This window comes from Triticum dicoccoides, chromosome 1A, assembly GCF_002162155.2.
Source record: "Triticum dicoccoides isolate Atlit2015 ecotype Zavitan chromosome 1A, WEW_v2.0, whole genome shotgun sequence".
In the NCBI taxonomy this organism is placed as follows: Eukaryota; Viridiplantae; Streptophyta; class Magnoliopsida; order Poales; family Poaceae; genus Triticum; species Triticum dicoccoides.
In genome coordinates, this window is record NC_041380.1 from 515,685,774 (window position 1) to 515,701,290 (window position 15,517).

At 45.3% G+C, this 15,517-nt stretch overlaps 2 protein-coding genes across 2 annotated transcripts; one reads left to right on the forward strand and one right to left on the reverse strand.

Annotated features, from left to right (window-relative positions):
* Positions 1–2,990: 2,990 nt before the first annotated feature.
* LOC119284878 (cytochrome P450 98A1-like) lies at positions 2,991–7,718 on the forward strand. Its single transcript, XM_037564049.1, has 3 exons — positions 2,991–3,610; positions 6,045–6,439; positions 6,826–7,718. The coding sequence occupies exons 1-3, from the start codon at positions 3,115–3,117 to the stop codon at positions 7,471–7,473; spliced, it is 1,539 nt and encodes a 512-aa protein (XP_037419946.1). The 5' UTR covers positions 2,991–3,114; the 3' UTR covers positions 7,474–7,718.
* A 3,082-nt stretch (positions 7,719–10,800) lies between these two features.
* LOC119284887 (aldehyde dehydrogenase family 2 member C4-like) lies at positions 10,801–15,290 on the reverse strand. The gene is made up of 9 exons (XM_037564061.1): positions 14,992–15,290; positions 13,191–13,333; positions 12,722–13,105; positions 12,523–12,612; positions 12,242–12,415; positions 11,981–12,118; positions 11,727–11,864; positions 11,515–11,576; positions 10,801–11,397 (listed from the first exon to the last, which is right to left on the reverse strand). The coding sequence occupies exons 1-9, from the start codon at positions 15,077–15,079 to the stop codon at positions 11,124–11,126; spliced, it is 1,491 nt and encodes a 496-aa protein (XP_037419958.1). The 5' UTR covers positions 15,080–15,290; the 3' UTR covers positions 10,801–11,123.
* Between the last annotated feature and the right edge of the window lie 227 nt (positions 15,291–15,517).

The following is a 15,517-nucleotide window of genomic DNA, read 5'->3' on the forward strand; positions in this document are numbered from 1 at the left end:
AATGGTATGCGTGATTATAATTTTAATTCAATTACATATGATCGATACATCATTATATCTACTATTAAAGAGGAGTATGTAGGTTGTCTCGTCCGCTTCCCTTTCTTCCAATCATTTCATTCGTTTCATCTCCACCTTCCCACCTCGCATGCACCGTTCATTTTTTTTCTATTCCGGGTTGATCCGTCCTCACAAGCTCCTCATGTCCCTACCTCTCTCCGTTATGTCTTGGACTCCCCTCGCACGGAGGGTTCCTCTACTGTGGAGGTTGCGCCGCCACTGCAAAATTCGTCCTCCCATGCTCGACATACAATCCCTTTCATGGTGGTGGTGGATCGACTCTCGCGGCATTACATTACACAGATGTCTAGCGCCTGCAAGCGCCCAAATATGAGCCTCCTCCTTTATCCTAGCAGTGACCATGGCCACCGTGGTAGCGACATCCGGAATATTCATTTTCGCGATAAGTATTTTAGGACGGAGGGAGTAGCAGAGATGACATATAATGGCACCGATAGAGAATTCGTGCACGCGCAAGGAATTTGGTGGGTGAAACGGACGTGCACCCCGGCTCGAGGCACCAGCGGAGACCACGTACCGAACCGCAAAGCCAAACCAATACCAGTCAGTCGGTCACGCCGCTTATCCAGCGGCACGTCCCACAGAAAATCATGCCCAGTTGCGGAGTTGCCCACAGTACACACATCCGTCGCTCTCCCACCAAACATCAACCGTGGAGGTAGCAAAAGAAGGCACGAGAGAAGAAAAAAAGGCACGAGAAAATAGCCATCTACACACCGGGTCAGAGGAAGATACAATCTGAATCTATGCACGCCGTGCTAGGATCTGAATATACACTTTACAGTTTACACAGTGTGTATGCGATCTGGATGGCTGAATCAAAACCACAGTACCAGCACTAGCGAGAGGGAAGTATAGGGAAGTGGTTTGGCAATGCTTGACATGTCCGGCTGCTTTTAGTCAACCAGGCCACCGAGGTTTCCAGGGGCCCTTGAAACGAAATCAGCAGCAGCAGCCGGTATCTCCCGGCGGTTGGTGAGCCCTCCGAAAAAACAGAGTAATCAGACACCACCTGATTTTCTTCTGTCTGAAATGAAATGAACATCACAACCCTTTGCATCCTCTCTCGTGTCATCACTCGCTCTGTTCTTAAATATAAGTCTTTTTAGAGATTTCAATACAAATTGTTGAATTATTTGGGTGGGCCTAACCCATCTAATAATTTTAAAAAAATCTCTAAAGACGCATGTGGGTTAAATCACACTAGGTGTGGTGGGGAATTTAGTCCAACCCCACTATTAGAGAATTGGACCTTTTTATAAGAGATTCTCTTCCATATTTTATTAGAGTTTGAGAATATAAGAGGCCCTCGCGCACTTCTCCTTCGCCGCCCGCCCCGCCCCGCCGAAGCGGCACGGAACGAGCCGAGCTCATATCTATGCATTTATTTTTACCGGTCAGGAACGAAGAGTCATTGGCAGGTGGACCACGATCTCAGATGTCGCAGGAACGAGCCGAGCTCACATCTATGCGCTTATTTTTGCCGGTCAGGAACGGAGAGTCATTGATAGGTAAACCACGATATGAGACGTCGGATCGTGGGCTGTTACCGACTCGGAGCCCACGTCTCTCCACGTGGTTGCACATATATATGTGGAGCGTCTGCCAACCCTAGCCGTCAGGCGAAACAGATCGCATCTCTGCCTCCATGCCCACGCCGTTCCATTGCTGCTGCCGCCGGCCACTCCACCTCGTTCACCGCGTACACGGTTGACGGAAGAGCAGGTCTCCGAAACCCGCCTCCTCGGATCCTGTATGAGAGACAGACAATTAGGTTTTTGGGAAGCAACTACGCGACTGCTCGCCTCTGTTCGTCTACTTCCTCTACGTTCGCGTCGCCTTCGTCATCACCATGTCCATGGACGCCGAACGTGCCGCCGCCGAGAAACCCGAAGCCGACAGAAGGCCGCCAAGGACGCTGCTGCTGCGGCGGCGGCTTCTACCTGGCCTACTGGAGGGTATAACTTGTTTATCCCGCTCCTGTTGATTTCTGTTTTAGCCATTCTAGTGTTATACATAGATGTGTCTGTAATTAGCATAGTACTATGTGTTTGCATGATTGAATAACAATATGTGTTTGCTTCTGTCAATGCCATGCTAGTGATCTATTTTTGGATTAAATTAATAAAAAAATTGCCTATTTACTCAACACAAACTACGTAACAATGTATATAGACATATTTTAGAGTGTATATTCACCCATTTTACTCGTATGTAGTGCATATTCAAATCTCTAAATTGACTCGTACTCCTTCCGTTCCTAAATATTTGCCTTTTTAGAGATTTTAAATGAACTATCATATACAGATGTATATAGACATATTTTAGAGTGTAGATTCACTCATTTTCGCTTCGTATATACTCCCTCCGTCCGCGAATAAGTGTACTTCTAACTTTGTCCTAAATCAAAGTTTTAAATTTTTGATTAACTTTATAGGAAAAAGTAACAACATTTATGGCATTAAATTAGTATCACTAGATCCGTTTCGAAATGTACTTTCATAATATATACCAATTTGATGTCATATATGTCATTATTTTTTTCTATAAAGTTGGTTAAAATTTGAAAATTTTGACTTAGGACAAAAGATAGATGTACACTTATTCGGAGACGGAGGGAGTAGTCACTTGTTAAAATCTCAAGAAAGACAAATATTTAGAAACGGAGAGAGTATTTAAGAATGGAGGTAGTAGGTTGGTTGAACTGTGGCAAATGTTCTGCTTTGAAGGTTAGCACAAATGAGCATCAGCATGATGACAATCCCATGGATGCCACTAGCCCACTACTACTGATCCACTACACCAGTAGCAGTACAATTTATAATTCAGAAGAACTGAAGAAGTACCTCAAGAAGTTCAGTCTGCCTGCCCCCTGCGTCTCCGACCCCACTCACCTACCACCAACCACCCCATCGCCTCCTTCCCTTCCACCACCGTATAAAGTCGCTGAGCGCCACCAGCACCACCAGCTCCACCACCGTCTCCACCAACCTCAGAGCAGAGCAGAGCAGAAGCAGAGTCGCGGCAGCCACAATGGACGTGGCGTCGCTGCTCCCGTTCGCCATCGCGCTGGTGGCGATCCCGATCTCGCTGGCGCTGCTGGACCGGCTGCGGCTGGGGCGGCTGCCGCCGGGCCCGCGCCCGTGGCCGGTGGTGGGCAACCTGCGGCAGATCAAGCCGGTGCGGTGCCGCTGCTTCCAGGAGTGGGCGGCGCGGTACGGGCCCATCATCTCCGTCTGGTTCGGCTCCTCGCTCACCGTCGTCGTCTCCACCTCCGAGCTGGCCAAGGAGGTGCTCAAGGAGCACGACCAGCAGCTCGCCGACCGGCCCCGCAACCGTTCCACCCAGCGCTTCAGCCGCAACGGCCAGGACCTCATCTGGGCCGACTACGGCCCGCACTACATCAAGGTGCGCAAGCTCTGCAACCTCGAGCTCTTCACCCAGAAGCGCCTCGAGGCGCTGCGCCCCATCCGCGAGGACGAGGTCACCGCCATGGTCGAGTCCGTCCACCGCGCCGCCGCCGGCCCCGGTAAGCTGCCATCCCAGATCGCACGCCCCTCTTCCTTTTCTTTTCCTCTTTTCCCTTTTTTTTCCTCCACCGCACATTTCGTAGACAGACAGGTGTGCGTGCGTGCCATTTCGGAGAAAGCGGGGGTGGTTGCTGCAAAACAAAGAGAGGGAGGTATCTTCTGTCTGAAGAATCGTTAGGCGAGTGGAGGTGGTGTCCTCGTGTTTGGTGGGTTTGGTCGACCAATTGCTCTGCTCTGTCGTGTTGACTAGGCAAAACGGTGCCGAACATGAGTCTTGCAACCAATCTTGATTGTCTTCAGCACCAAATTCGCAATGGATCGCAGGAACAGTGTCGTACTTTGCTAGAGTACCGATTTGGTGGTATGGTAAACAGGGTTGATCTGTTGAAATGCCTCCATGGGGTGCATTCCTGTTGAGTGGCCACATGTCAAGCGCGTTGCTAGAGTACTGAATCGTTAAGATATGGAATAAATAAACGTAAAATGTAGTGACACCAATCAATCATCATCGGTCAGCTCTAGTGTGTTGAGGAGCCTTGAGTTTATTTTATTTTTCCGCAGACTGGATCTCAACACGATCATGGTGGTTGCACGTTAGTATACAAGTAGGCTGCCCTTCACATGAGGCTTAGTACACATGGGGTTAGTAATAGTAATCTTGATTCTACATGCCGTTTAAGCTTCAGGCTAAGGCAGTTTGCTGCTTTCTGCATTACTGTAAGTTCAGATAATTCGATGCCACAAATAGACCATGACGCTACTCGATCCCTTTATCAGTAGAACAGTTTGTCTTATTGTGTACTAGCGCCGAGCTGAGGATCACCTGAAAAACTGTATGACATTTTGGCCTTCCAGTGAGTCAGTGTTATGATAAGCACACTCCTTGTGGTAATGAGCCGTTTTTAATGACACTATGCTATTTAAGGCTCATGGCATAATACTTGTTTGGCCAAGCCGGAAATCTTGACTTGACTATCATGGCCACACAAATCATTTATAGAATTATAGAGTGCTATTTTTATCTTATCTTGAAATTTCACCCATTCAACGGTTGTAGCTCTGTATTGGCACAGAACTGATGTAGTTTTGGTGTACAATTTGGGATAAATTTATATGTTGTGAATTTAGGAGCAGCTTACCTTGTACTGTTTGGCAACAATACCCATGTTTTATCTGCCCAAAAATCTTATCTTGATGTCCGACAGACGGAGCTTTTATTAATAGCAATGGACATATACTGGTATACGTACTAGAACGGATCAGATTGATGATAGCTTCAGGTGTGAGTTTGATTGCAATCAGTATAGGCTTTAGTCCTTAGGCAGTGTTACTATAGCATTTGGGTTATTGGTATTTGATTGAGAGCAGTTAGTCCTGACCGTTATTCATTAAGTTAACTGGTATCACAAGTCCAAAAACTGGGAGTCCAAGTATGTGAAATGATTTATCATGGTACTAGCACGACGACATGTTAAGGAATCTTTTTTCAGTACGCAAAGTGGAATGCTTGGTGTGCATTAGACATAAAGAAGTGGCAACACATCCTTCCTATTACATCTCACTGGTGGTCTCTGGTTCGTGGTCAGTGGCACACATACAAATTACAACTTACTTTCACTTATTGTACTGTGCATTATGCTCCAAATGCATGGTGTCTCATCAGGAATATGCTAGACTAATTAAACGTCATTTGATGCCTCCCTCTGCCTCAACCCTGTTATTTCAACCTTTTTAGGAATATTTCAACTTTTTTTTCGCCCTTCTCTTTCTTCCAAATACATCTGGCATCGCGTTAATTTCATATTCAATGTGTGTTTCAGTATTAATGTACTCCCTCCGTTCCTAAATATTTGTCTTTCTAGATATTTCAACATTTTGCTCCGTATGTAGTCACTTGTTGAAATCTCTAGAAAGACAAATATTTAGGAACGGAGGGAGTAGGTATATAAGCATAGCCTTCTCTCTGATAACATGTTAGTGTACTCTAGGAATATAAGCTAGCAGATATACAGAAGAAGAAGAAAAATACAGGTTTAGCTTTATTTTCTTGGGACATTCTTTGTCAGTGAACACAAACATTTGTGCCTGGTGTGTGGGTTTGCTTGTGTTCAACTGGATATCCACATGGATCCTTTGCGCCAATGTTTAGGTTTTTGCGGTTGCTGTGGAAAACACTAATTGGTTTATGCCCCTTACTTTTACGTTATGTTAGGTTTTTGGTATAATTTACAAGAGCATTTATTGTTCTATTGTTTGCTCTTGCTGTTAATTCATGAGCCGGCCTCACAAAACGGAAATATGGCATATCCCACATGACATACACAATGTAACGGTTTATATTACCTAATCACTTTAAACCCTAAACTAGCTTGGGCTCTTTCCCAACAGTATTGACTATTGAGTTTTAAATTAACTATTAATATATTTTTTCAGGTAATGAAGGAAAGCCATTGGTAGTGAGGAATCACCTTGCTATGGTGTCCTTCAACAATATAACAAGGCTAGCTTTTGGGAAGCGGTTCATGAATGCAGATGGTGACATTGACGAAGAAGGGCAGGAATTCAAGCTTATTGTCAACAATGGGATCAAAATTGGTGCATCTCTTTCTGTTGCTGAATACATTTGGTACTTGAGATGGCTGTGTCCACTTAATGAGGAGCTTTACAATACCCACAATGAGAGAAGGGATCGTCTGACCAAGAAGATCATTGAAGAGCATGCACAGGCCCTCAGGGAGAGTGGTGCCAAACAGCACTTTGTGGATGCTCTGTTCACTCTCAGAGAGAAGTATGACCTTAGTGATGACACAGTTTTCGGACTTCTATGGGTATGTAGGATGCCCCTTTATAACTACGTAATTTATCTTCTTATATTCCATTCTCCTGTTTGTTTCAAATGAGATCCCCTGCTAATTTTTAATGTCGAATGGGATAGCAATGCCTTCGTAGTTCTTCCATTCTTCGCACAAATGCTACATAATAGCTTTCATTAAATTGATTTATTTATGGATCAAGAGAAATCTCATTAAGTTTAGTTAGATTCAGTAGGTAAATTTAGGTGAGATGCCACTATCTCAAGGTTGTTGTAAGATGCTGGGATTGGAAAATGTAGTACACAATATATGCTATTTACTGAACTTCAAGCCTGGTAATCTCATTTGGCTTTTTATACGTTCTTAGCTCTTACCAAGTACCATCCCCTTCTTATGTTCAGGACATGATCACCGCCGGAATGGACACGACAGTCATATCAGTCGAATGGGCCATGGCAGAGCTGGTCCGGAACCCCAGGGTGCAGAAGAAGCTGCAAGAGGAGCTGGACAGCGTGGTCGGCCGCGACCGCGTCATGTCCGAGACCGACTTCCAGAACCTGCCCTACCTGATGGCCGTCGTGAAGGAGTCCCTCCGCCTGCACCCGCCGACGCCGCTCATGCTGCCCCACAAGGCCAGCGCGAGCGTCAAGGTCGGCGGCTACAGCATCCCCAAGGGCGCCAACGTGATGGTGAACGTGTGGGCGGTGGCCCGGGACCCCAAGGTGTGGAGCAGCCCGCTGGAGTTCCGGCCGGAGCGGTTCCTGGAGGAGAGCATCGACATCAAGGGCAGCGACTTCAGGGTGCTGCCCTTCGGCGCCGGCCGGAGGGTGTGCCCCGGCGCGCAGCTCGGGATCAACCTCGTCGCCTCCATGATCGGCCACATGCTGCACCACTTCGAGTGGTCTCTGCCGGAGGGCGCCAGGCCGGAGGACATCAGCATGATGGAGTCCCCCGGGCTCGTCACCTTCATGGGCACGCCGCTGCAGGCCGTCGCCACGCCGCGCCTGGAGAATGAGGAGCTCTACAAGAGGGTCCCGGTCGAGATCTGAGCGGCCTGTGCTGCTTTGCTTGGGGTGTTGCGCTGCTTTCAGCTAGGTGCTGGATGGAGCTCGTGTTGTTGTAAATCGTGAGGTGTTTGACTGCCTTTTGAATGAATCTCATAAAGCGACGACGGCAGATCGCAGATCATTTCTCCCTTTATTAGGTGTTCCTTCGGATATAATAGTTTTGTTTTTATGTTAATAACAGTTTAACACAGCAAATCATTCTAGACAATGTATTTCTCCACATAATATATCTCTTCTGGACTGAAATTCGGCACTGATTGCACATTTTAGGCCCTGCTAAGAAACTTTGGAAACCTGAGGTTTGTTTTGTTGTTCATGGGCCCATTCCATTTCGATTTCGTTTTCTTCTCTCACGGTAATGTTTATCGTTGTCCCCCAAGGATGTGTTTTGTTGGGAATCAAGTGTAATGAATGCTGTGTTCAGATGTCTGTATTGAGGTCCCGAATTGGATTTGGATTTGGATTTTCCCAAACCCCCTCCCACCGCGGCGCCAGGCACATCTCCTCGCTGCAGGATTCGAACCTAGGTCCTTCACAATAAGCACAGCCGCAATAACCAGCTAGGCAACCGGGCCTCTAGTGTAAAGTAAGTATTTTTATACTTGAAATACAACACTGGAAAAGCCCAACATTTTCTGGTTGTCTTTTTCATTTCTTTTTTGTTTCTTAAATGCGTGAAGTTCTTATAATTCGTGATTTTTAAATCGAAAATGATGACAAAATTTCAAATTCTTGATTTTTTTTTCAAATCAGTGAACTTTCTTTCCCCAAAATTGATCAGTTTTCTTCACAAATTCATGAACTATTTCGCAAGTTGGCAATTTGTTTTTGAAAATTGTTGGTCTTTTTTATAAATTGATGAACTTTGTTTCTAAATCAATGGATTTTTTAAATTTTGTTAATTTTTTTCCAAATCAATGAACTTAATTTGAATTATTGATGAATTTTTTTCAAAATCAATAAAAGAAAAGAAAAACAAAATAATATAGAAACCCATGTAAAAACTGAAGAAAAAACCAGCCTAGTTGAAAAGGAAAACCAGAGTCTTTCTTTTTAGCGTTATATTTGACGCACTACAAAAGATGGAAAAAGGAAACTTAGACCATGATCAACGGAGGTATTCGAGTAGGCGAGATGGCTCCGTCTAAGAGCACGTCGTTTCCCGACATGCTTGAAATGGCCCCAATTTTTTTCATGCCTTGTATGACCAATTCAAGGCACCATGCCAAGTTGTTTTGGTTTTCGACAAATTTTACATTTTTCGTAGTTTTCTCGGTAAAAAAATGCTCTATAATGGGAGGTCATGTCGCAACTTGCATACGGTGTCAGAAATCGTACAAACCTGGCATGGATGACTACCATGGTCATGCCCACCTGCTTGAAAAGGTTGGGACCATTTTAAGAATGTCCAAAAGTAGCCCATGTTTAATGAAGGGGTGTTCAGGTTGGCTAGAAGGCTCTACCTGAGGGTGCGTTGTTTCTCGATATTCTTCTAAAGGCCTAATTTTTCCACCTACTTCTATGATCAAATCAAGGCACCATGTCAAGCTGTTTAAGTTTTCTACAATTCTTTCAATTTCTAGAGTTTTCTTGGTGAAAGCAAGCTGATAAAATGATCGGACGTGACAGAACATGCATATGTTGTGGGAAATTCATTTAAACCTGGCATGGATGCCTACCATGAACATGCATAGGTTGATTTCATGCATGTTCAAAAATAGATCATGTTCAACAAAGGGTGTTCGGGTAGGCGAGAAGGGTCCATTTCTTCATCTTTTTTGGTGAGAAAATTGGGCCATTTCAAATATGTTGAAAAATAACATGCTCTCAGATGAACCGTTCTGACCTTACCGAATAATCTCCATTGAATATGGTGTTTTTGGACATCCTTGAAATGACCCCAACTAATAAATACAAAGGGATAAAATTGAAAACAGTAAGTGTTTTTTAAAACATTTAATAAATATTTTATATTTTTATTAAATCACTAGTTTAAAAGGTTAGTTACAACTTGTATTTTGGTATTCAAAAAAGAGAAAAATGAGTTAACAAAATAAGAAATCAAATGAAAAAACAGAAAATAAAATAAAACGCTTAGGCCTTGGCCCAACTAGGCGACGACATTGCTCTCGTCGGGCACGTGTTGGGCCGGTCCAAGAGCTCACGGATTTGAAAAGTTCATCAATTGTTTTAAAAATATCCATGGATTTGAATATTTTCACAAAAAATCGAAATAAAGTTCACTATGAAATTTGCAAAAAAGTTTTCTCGGTCTTGGGAACCTCGGGTTCCCAGCCATTTTTTCCTGTTTTGGGACCTTCTCGGAGGTCGTGAACCATGTTTTTCTTTTTCTTTTTATCTTCTCTTGTGTTTATTTGTTTGTCTTCTTAGACTTTTCGTTTATTATGTTTATTTTTTATATTTCTCATATTTTTTTTCAGAATTCAAATTTTGTTCATATTTTTCTTTCTTTTCTAGAATTCCATTTTTTTTTACTTTTTTCAAAAAATGTTCGTGTTCAAATTTTTTTATTTTTTAAAAAACTGTTCGTATTTTGACATTCTGAGCATGTTTGAAAGGCATGAGCATTTGTTTTGAAATTTATGTACAATTTTTAAAAATACAAATATTAGTATTTTATGAACAAAACAGGAAAACTAGAAACCCTAAAGAAAACCGTGCAAAAAAAAAGAGACATAAACTAAAGAGTGGAGGTGCTGTGTTTTTTTATTGGGCACAAGAAGTGGAAAACAAGCCAAGACAGCAAATCTGATGTGCTGTCCCGGATGGTTTGTGCGGCTACACGTAGCGCGTGGGGGCTGTGGTTCGAATCCAGCCGATGGCATCTGTTTTTTGACAATTAAAACTAAAAAAACTATTTTTTGACAATTAAAACTAAAAAAACGTAAATGGGCTGAGCCTGTGGTTCGAATCCAGCCGATGGCATCTATTTTTTGACAATTAAAACTAAAAAAACGTAAATGGGCTGAGCCCATCAGGGATGGCTGTTCGTCGGGTATTATAAGAACCTGCAGCGTATATACGTTCTATGTGAGCAGTTTTAACATGATCCCTCTTACCCCCGCTTTTCACATGAGATGTAAGAGTATAAAATATATCTGAGCCATTGATCTCATTAATTAATGGCCTGATTAACTCTTACCTTCTTACCTCACATGTAAAAAGAGGAGGTAAGAGGGACCATGCTAAAATTTGCCGTTCTATGTAGGAAAGTGAATACAATTTGTGAAAAATTAATACTACCCTTTATACGTTTTATGAGGGGGGGAGGGGGGTGTACCGAAGCACTTCTCATATATTAATATCAAGTAGATAGCAATCACACTCAGCCTCTGCACCAACAAGATGTCTAAAAACATCTAGATGCACAATGTGGATCTAATATGGGTCTTACAACATATAATACATAGTTTCAAAGGTGTTACACCATTGTGTTGTCGAATGCGTGACACAAAGATGAAAGATCAGAAGCGAATCACTTGCACCTACAATTTTTTGGCACGCATGCAACGTACCAGGCACAAACAAAGGACTACGACACAAGCACCAGGCAACTCAACACGCATGTACAATGCACAAAATACAGAAACTTGCATTGTCTTGGCTACTATCTAATACCAAGGCGAGTCAGGGACTGCGGTGATGACGCTCTTGACCTGCATGTACTTGTCGATGGCCATCATCCCCTGGTCCCGGCCGAACCCGCTCATCTTGTACCCGCCGAAGGGCGCCTCGGGGTCGAAGGCGAAGTAGCAGTTCACCCACACGGTCCCCGCGCGAACCGACCTCGACACCCGGTTGGCGATGTCCAGGTTCTTGGTGATTATCCCGGCGGCCAGCCCGTACTTGGTGCAGTTGGCCTTCTCTATCGCCTCATCGACCGTCCTGCAGAGTGCAGACACAACCGGGCAAAAGGGCACTTGGTCAGACAGACACTAGAAGGACATGATTCAAGAACCAGTTTAGTTTCCGTCAGGTGACATTGTGAAAGCTTTGGCGTACTTGAACTTCATGAGGGACATCACAGGGCCGAAGATCTCGTCTTGGGCGATCTTCATGTCCTCCTGTGGAAGCCATGTACGTGAGCATGTGATAGTGTCAAACCGTCAATCCGTGTAAATGCATGTGATCGATGTACAATTGTTTTTCCCTTGTGTGAGTAATATGATGTGCACACCTTCTTTCTTGTGCATCTGTCTAGAAGTTAAAATTACCTTGACATCTGCAAATATGGTAGGCTCAATGTAGTATCCTTTGTCGCCGAAAGGTTTACCGCCGGTGAGCAGAGTCGCCCCCTCGCTCTTGCCATGCTCAATGTACCTCAGGACCCTCTCAAATTGCACCTTATCAACCTAGATTCAAGCAAAGCAATGGTTGAATTAATCATATGTGAACCTAGGAGTAGTTTTTTGGCGCGTTTTCCACGAATTTGAGCATGGCTAATCAAGAATGAAGGCATAAATGTTACCTGGGGACCCATGTTGGTGGCGACATCGAACGGGTCTCCGACTTTCCAGTTCTGGGCGGCCACCACGGCCTTCTTCACGAACTCGTCGTAGATCCCTTCCTGAACATAAACACGAGACCCCGCGACGCAAACCTCTCCCTAGAAGTTCAGATTCAGATAGCAGTATATATTATATGGTCAGTGTCTGCCTTTTGCTCTGTGGAATTGTTTACTCTTGGTAATTCTATCGGTCTGTGAAGAGAATGACATCTATTGGAGTACCTTGTTGAAGAAGATGGCAAGCCTCGAGAGCTCGACCGCCATGTCAACGTCGGCGTCGTCGAAGATTATCAGAGGCGACTTGCCGCCGAGCTCAAGCGACACCGTCTTCAGGTTGCTCCGTGCAGATGCCTCCATGATGAGGCGGCCCACTTCACCAGAGCCAGTGAAGGCAACCTGATCGATGTGGTGGTAGAATTATCTTTCATTAGGATAGCGTAAAGTGTAAACAGAGCAGAAATGCATGGCACAGAGCAAGTAATGATCATTTGTGCACTGCTCACGCTGTCAACGTCCATGTGGGAGGCGATGGCGGCGCCGGCCGTCGGGCCGAAGCCAGGGACGACGTTGATCACTCCGCCCGGAATGCCAGCCTGAAACATGCATGATCATTGGGCAGGTTGAGTTTTGCTAGTTCACATCGACAGTGTTTGGAATGGAAGGGCGTTAGCTTGCAGAGTCGAGACGAGATCCATTAATTACCAGCTTTGCAAGGTGCGCATAGTAGAGGGCGGAGAGGGGCGTCTGCTCGGCGGGCTTGACGACGACGGTGCATCCGGCCGCGAGCGCCGGGCTGATCTTGAGGAAGAACATGAGGCTGGGGAAGTTCCAGGGGATGATGATGCCGACGACCCCGATGGGCTCCTTGAGGGTGTACCCCTGGTACTTGCCGGACACGCGCAGCGACTCGCCGTGGATCTTGTCGGCGGCGCCGGCGTAGTAGCGCAGCATGTGCACCGCCGCAGGGATGTCGATGATCTTGCCCAGCAGCAGCAGCTTGCCGGCGTCGGCGCCGTCCAGCGCCGCCAGCTCCTCGGTGTGCTGCTCCATCAGGTCGGCCAGCTTGTGCATGGCCCTGCCCCTCTCCTGCATGCATGGATGGACGCCGGCGACCAGTGAGTTGCCAGGCAATTTGTCGGATGAGCTACAACGACAGGGCCGGATTACGTACGTAGCCTGACATGCGGGGCCACTTGCCGTGCTCGAAGGCCTCCCTGGCGGCGCCGACGGCGAGGTCCACGTCGGCCTTGTCCGCCTCTGCGACGTGGGCCAGCACGTCGCCTGTCCGTGGGTCCCTCGTCTCGAACGTCTTGCCTGAAAAACGTCGAAATCCAGCAGCAAATCACGTCGGCATTTCTCCCTCGTTTGTGGCCACCCGCCGCCGGCGTCGACCGGTAGCCCTCTGTCGACCGGTAGGCGGTAGCAGCAATAATACTACACGTACAGGATGATCGTACAAAGTTTTACAGGATGCCAACGTGGCCTAATCTAATTGCTCCCCCCCTGATTTTCAGGGTGGGGCCGTCCCCCTTAATCATATTCCAACCAATCACAGTCAACGAGCCTGTAAATCCCCCGTACAACGCCCGTACTTCTAGCATTAGCATGCATAATATTCTGTTCTAGCCATATTATGGCAGTAGCATGCATAATATTCTGTTCTAGCCATGAATTATCTACTAGAATTAATCATGAACTTGCCTAATATTCCAACAACATGCATACACAAACATCCAGTGGCGGCAATTAGAAATCAAAGAGATAGAATGCCATGTCGCAATAATTCTGCAAATTATGGGATGATGTGTACATCTGCTTCCGTTGAATCTCGTGAACGTTTTTTAAAGCAAAGAATCTCGTGAACATGACAGAGACAACTTTTGGCCTGAACGATGGAGAGAGCAAGCAAGCGATATTTCACAAGCAAAGTCATAGGTTTCTGGGCTTCATCCGCAAGGATATTAGGCAAGTTGGTCCGTATCAGTGACAGCGAGTAGAATACATTTGCAAAGTCAAGAAAGACATGTGTCCCTCCTCGTGGCGTTCACTGTACCAAGGGAGGCAGAGGGGAAGGAGAAAATTATAGTACGTCTTAACTTTATTCTCCTTTTTATTGCCTTTTGTTTTTCAACGGGTTATTTCTCATATTTGTTTTGGCGGTAGCAACGGAAGATGTCTCTAGCTAGCTACTACAGTTCCGAGAGAATATTCACACTGATTTTTCCATGACAAGTCATTCAGTCCTCAGCAACAACGACCGGCGAACCAAGCCAAGCCACAATCAAATTTAATTTCGGTTGTGTTTATTCCCCGTCGTACGCGTTGAAGAAATGTAAGTACGGGCGATTGGTCGAACACACCATGCATTATGAAGGCTAACTTGGTTCAGGCCAGGAATATCTAAAAAGTGGCTACAAAACATTCACGAAATCTAGCATGCTGTACGTGCTTGCATGAACTGTATATCCACAAATTTTCGTCAGAGAAATATATTGACATATAGTCTTCCCGCAAAAAAATAAGAATAAGAAACTACGAAGTCTTCCCGTAAAATAAAACTATAAAGCCAACTATGGTTACTTTTTCCCGGAGTTGCCAGAATGCAAATGTATTCATGAAACTTAAGATGAGCACACAATACCGAGTCATGTAGATTTCGTACGGCCAGAATCTCGTAAAGAACAAAAAGAAGATATTTCATAGAGCTGGGGGAGCATATATAGATCCTTTATCGATACCAAGTTGAGCAGTTCGAACTGGCAAAGAAAACTCATGTGTGGAATTTAGCACCTCAGTTGGATCACCTTGTTTGGGACGTACTGATTACTAGTGCTAGAACACAAAGGAATAGACGATATGTCAATCTTATCGACATGCATCTTCGTCGGCGAAGACGACAAAGGGAAGATATAGCCAGCATAACACACATGAATCTTTTCACATGCACAAACTAATTGATCATGACGACGTACCCGAGGCGGCATCGACGAACTCGCCGTTGATGAAGAGCTTGGTGTGCTTGATCTCCGGCACCACCGCCACCATCTCGTTGCTCCCCATTGCGATGCGTGTCTCAGCTCAGCAACACAACCTTGAGTGGGTTGGCTCTGCCGGCCAATCTTTCTGCTCCTCTCTACTGGAAGGTCCTGTGAGAACTAGAGTTTCTTATGTAGAGAGAGCTATGGTGTCTACGTTTTTCCCTTCGTTTTAGAACAGTCTGGCTACAGCTTAGAGAAGTGCTGGTGGGACTTGAAAACTCTCTTCTCCTCCACCTTGTATGGCACCTAGCGCGTGGGGCGGAGACAGGGGGCGTCGAGCAGGGGAAGACTTGTTTTTGAGATAGCAGCGGAAGACTTTCTGGTATACGTTAGTTTTTTTTTTTCTTTTAGCGAATGGTATACGTTTTTTTTTTTGATTGTGATAACGTCCAAACGTTCTTTTTATATGGAGAGATCCGAACGATCTTCCCACTCGATCGCTAATCTCACCAATCACCAG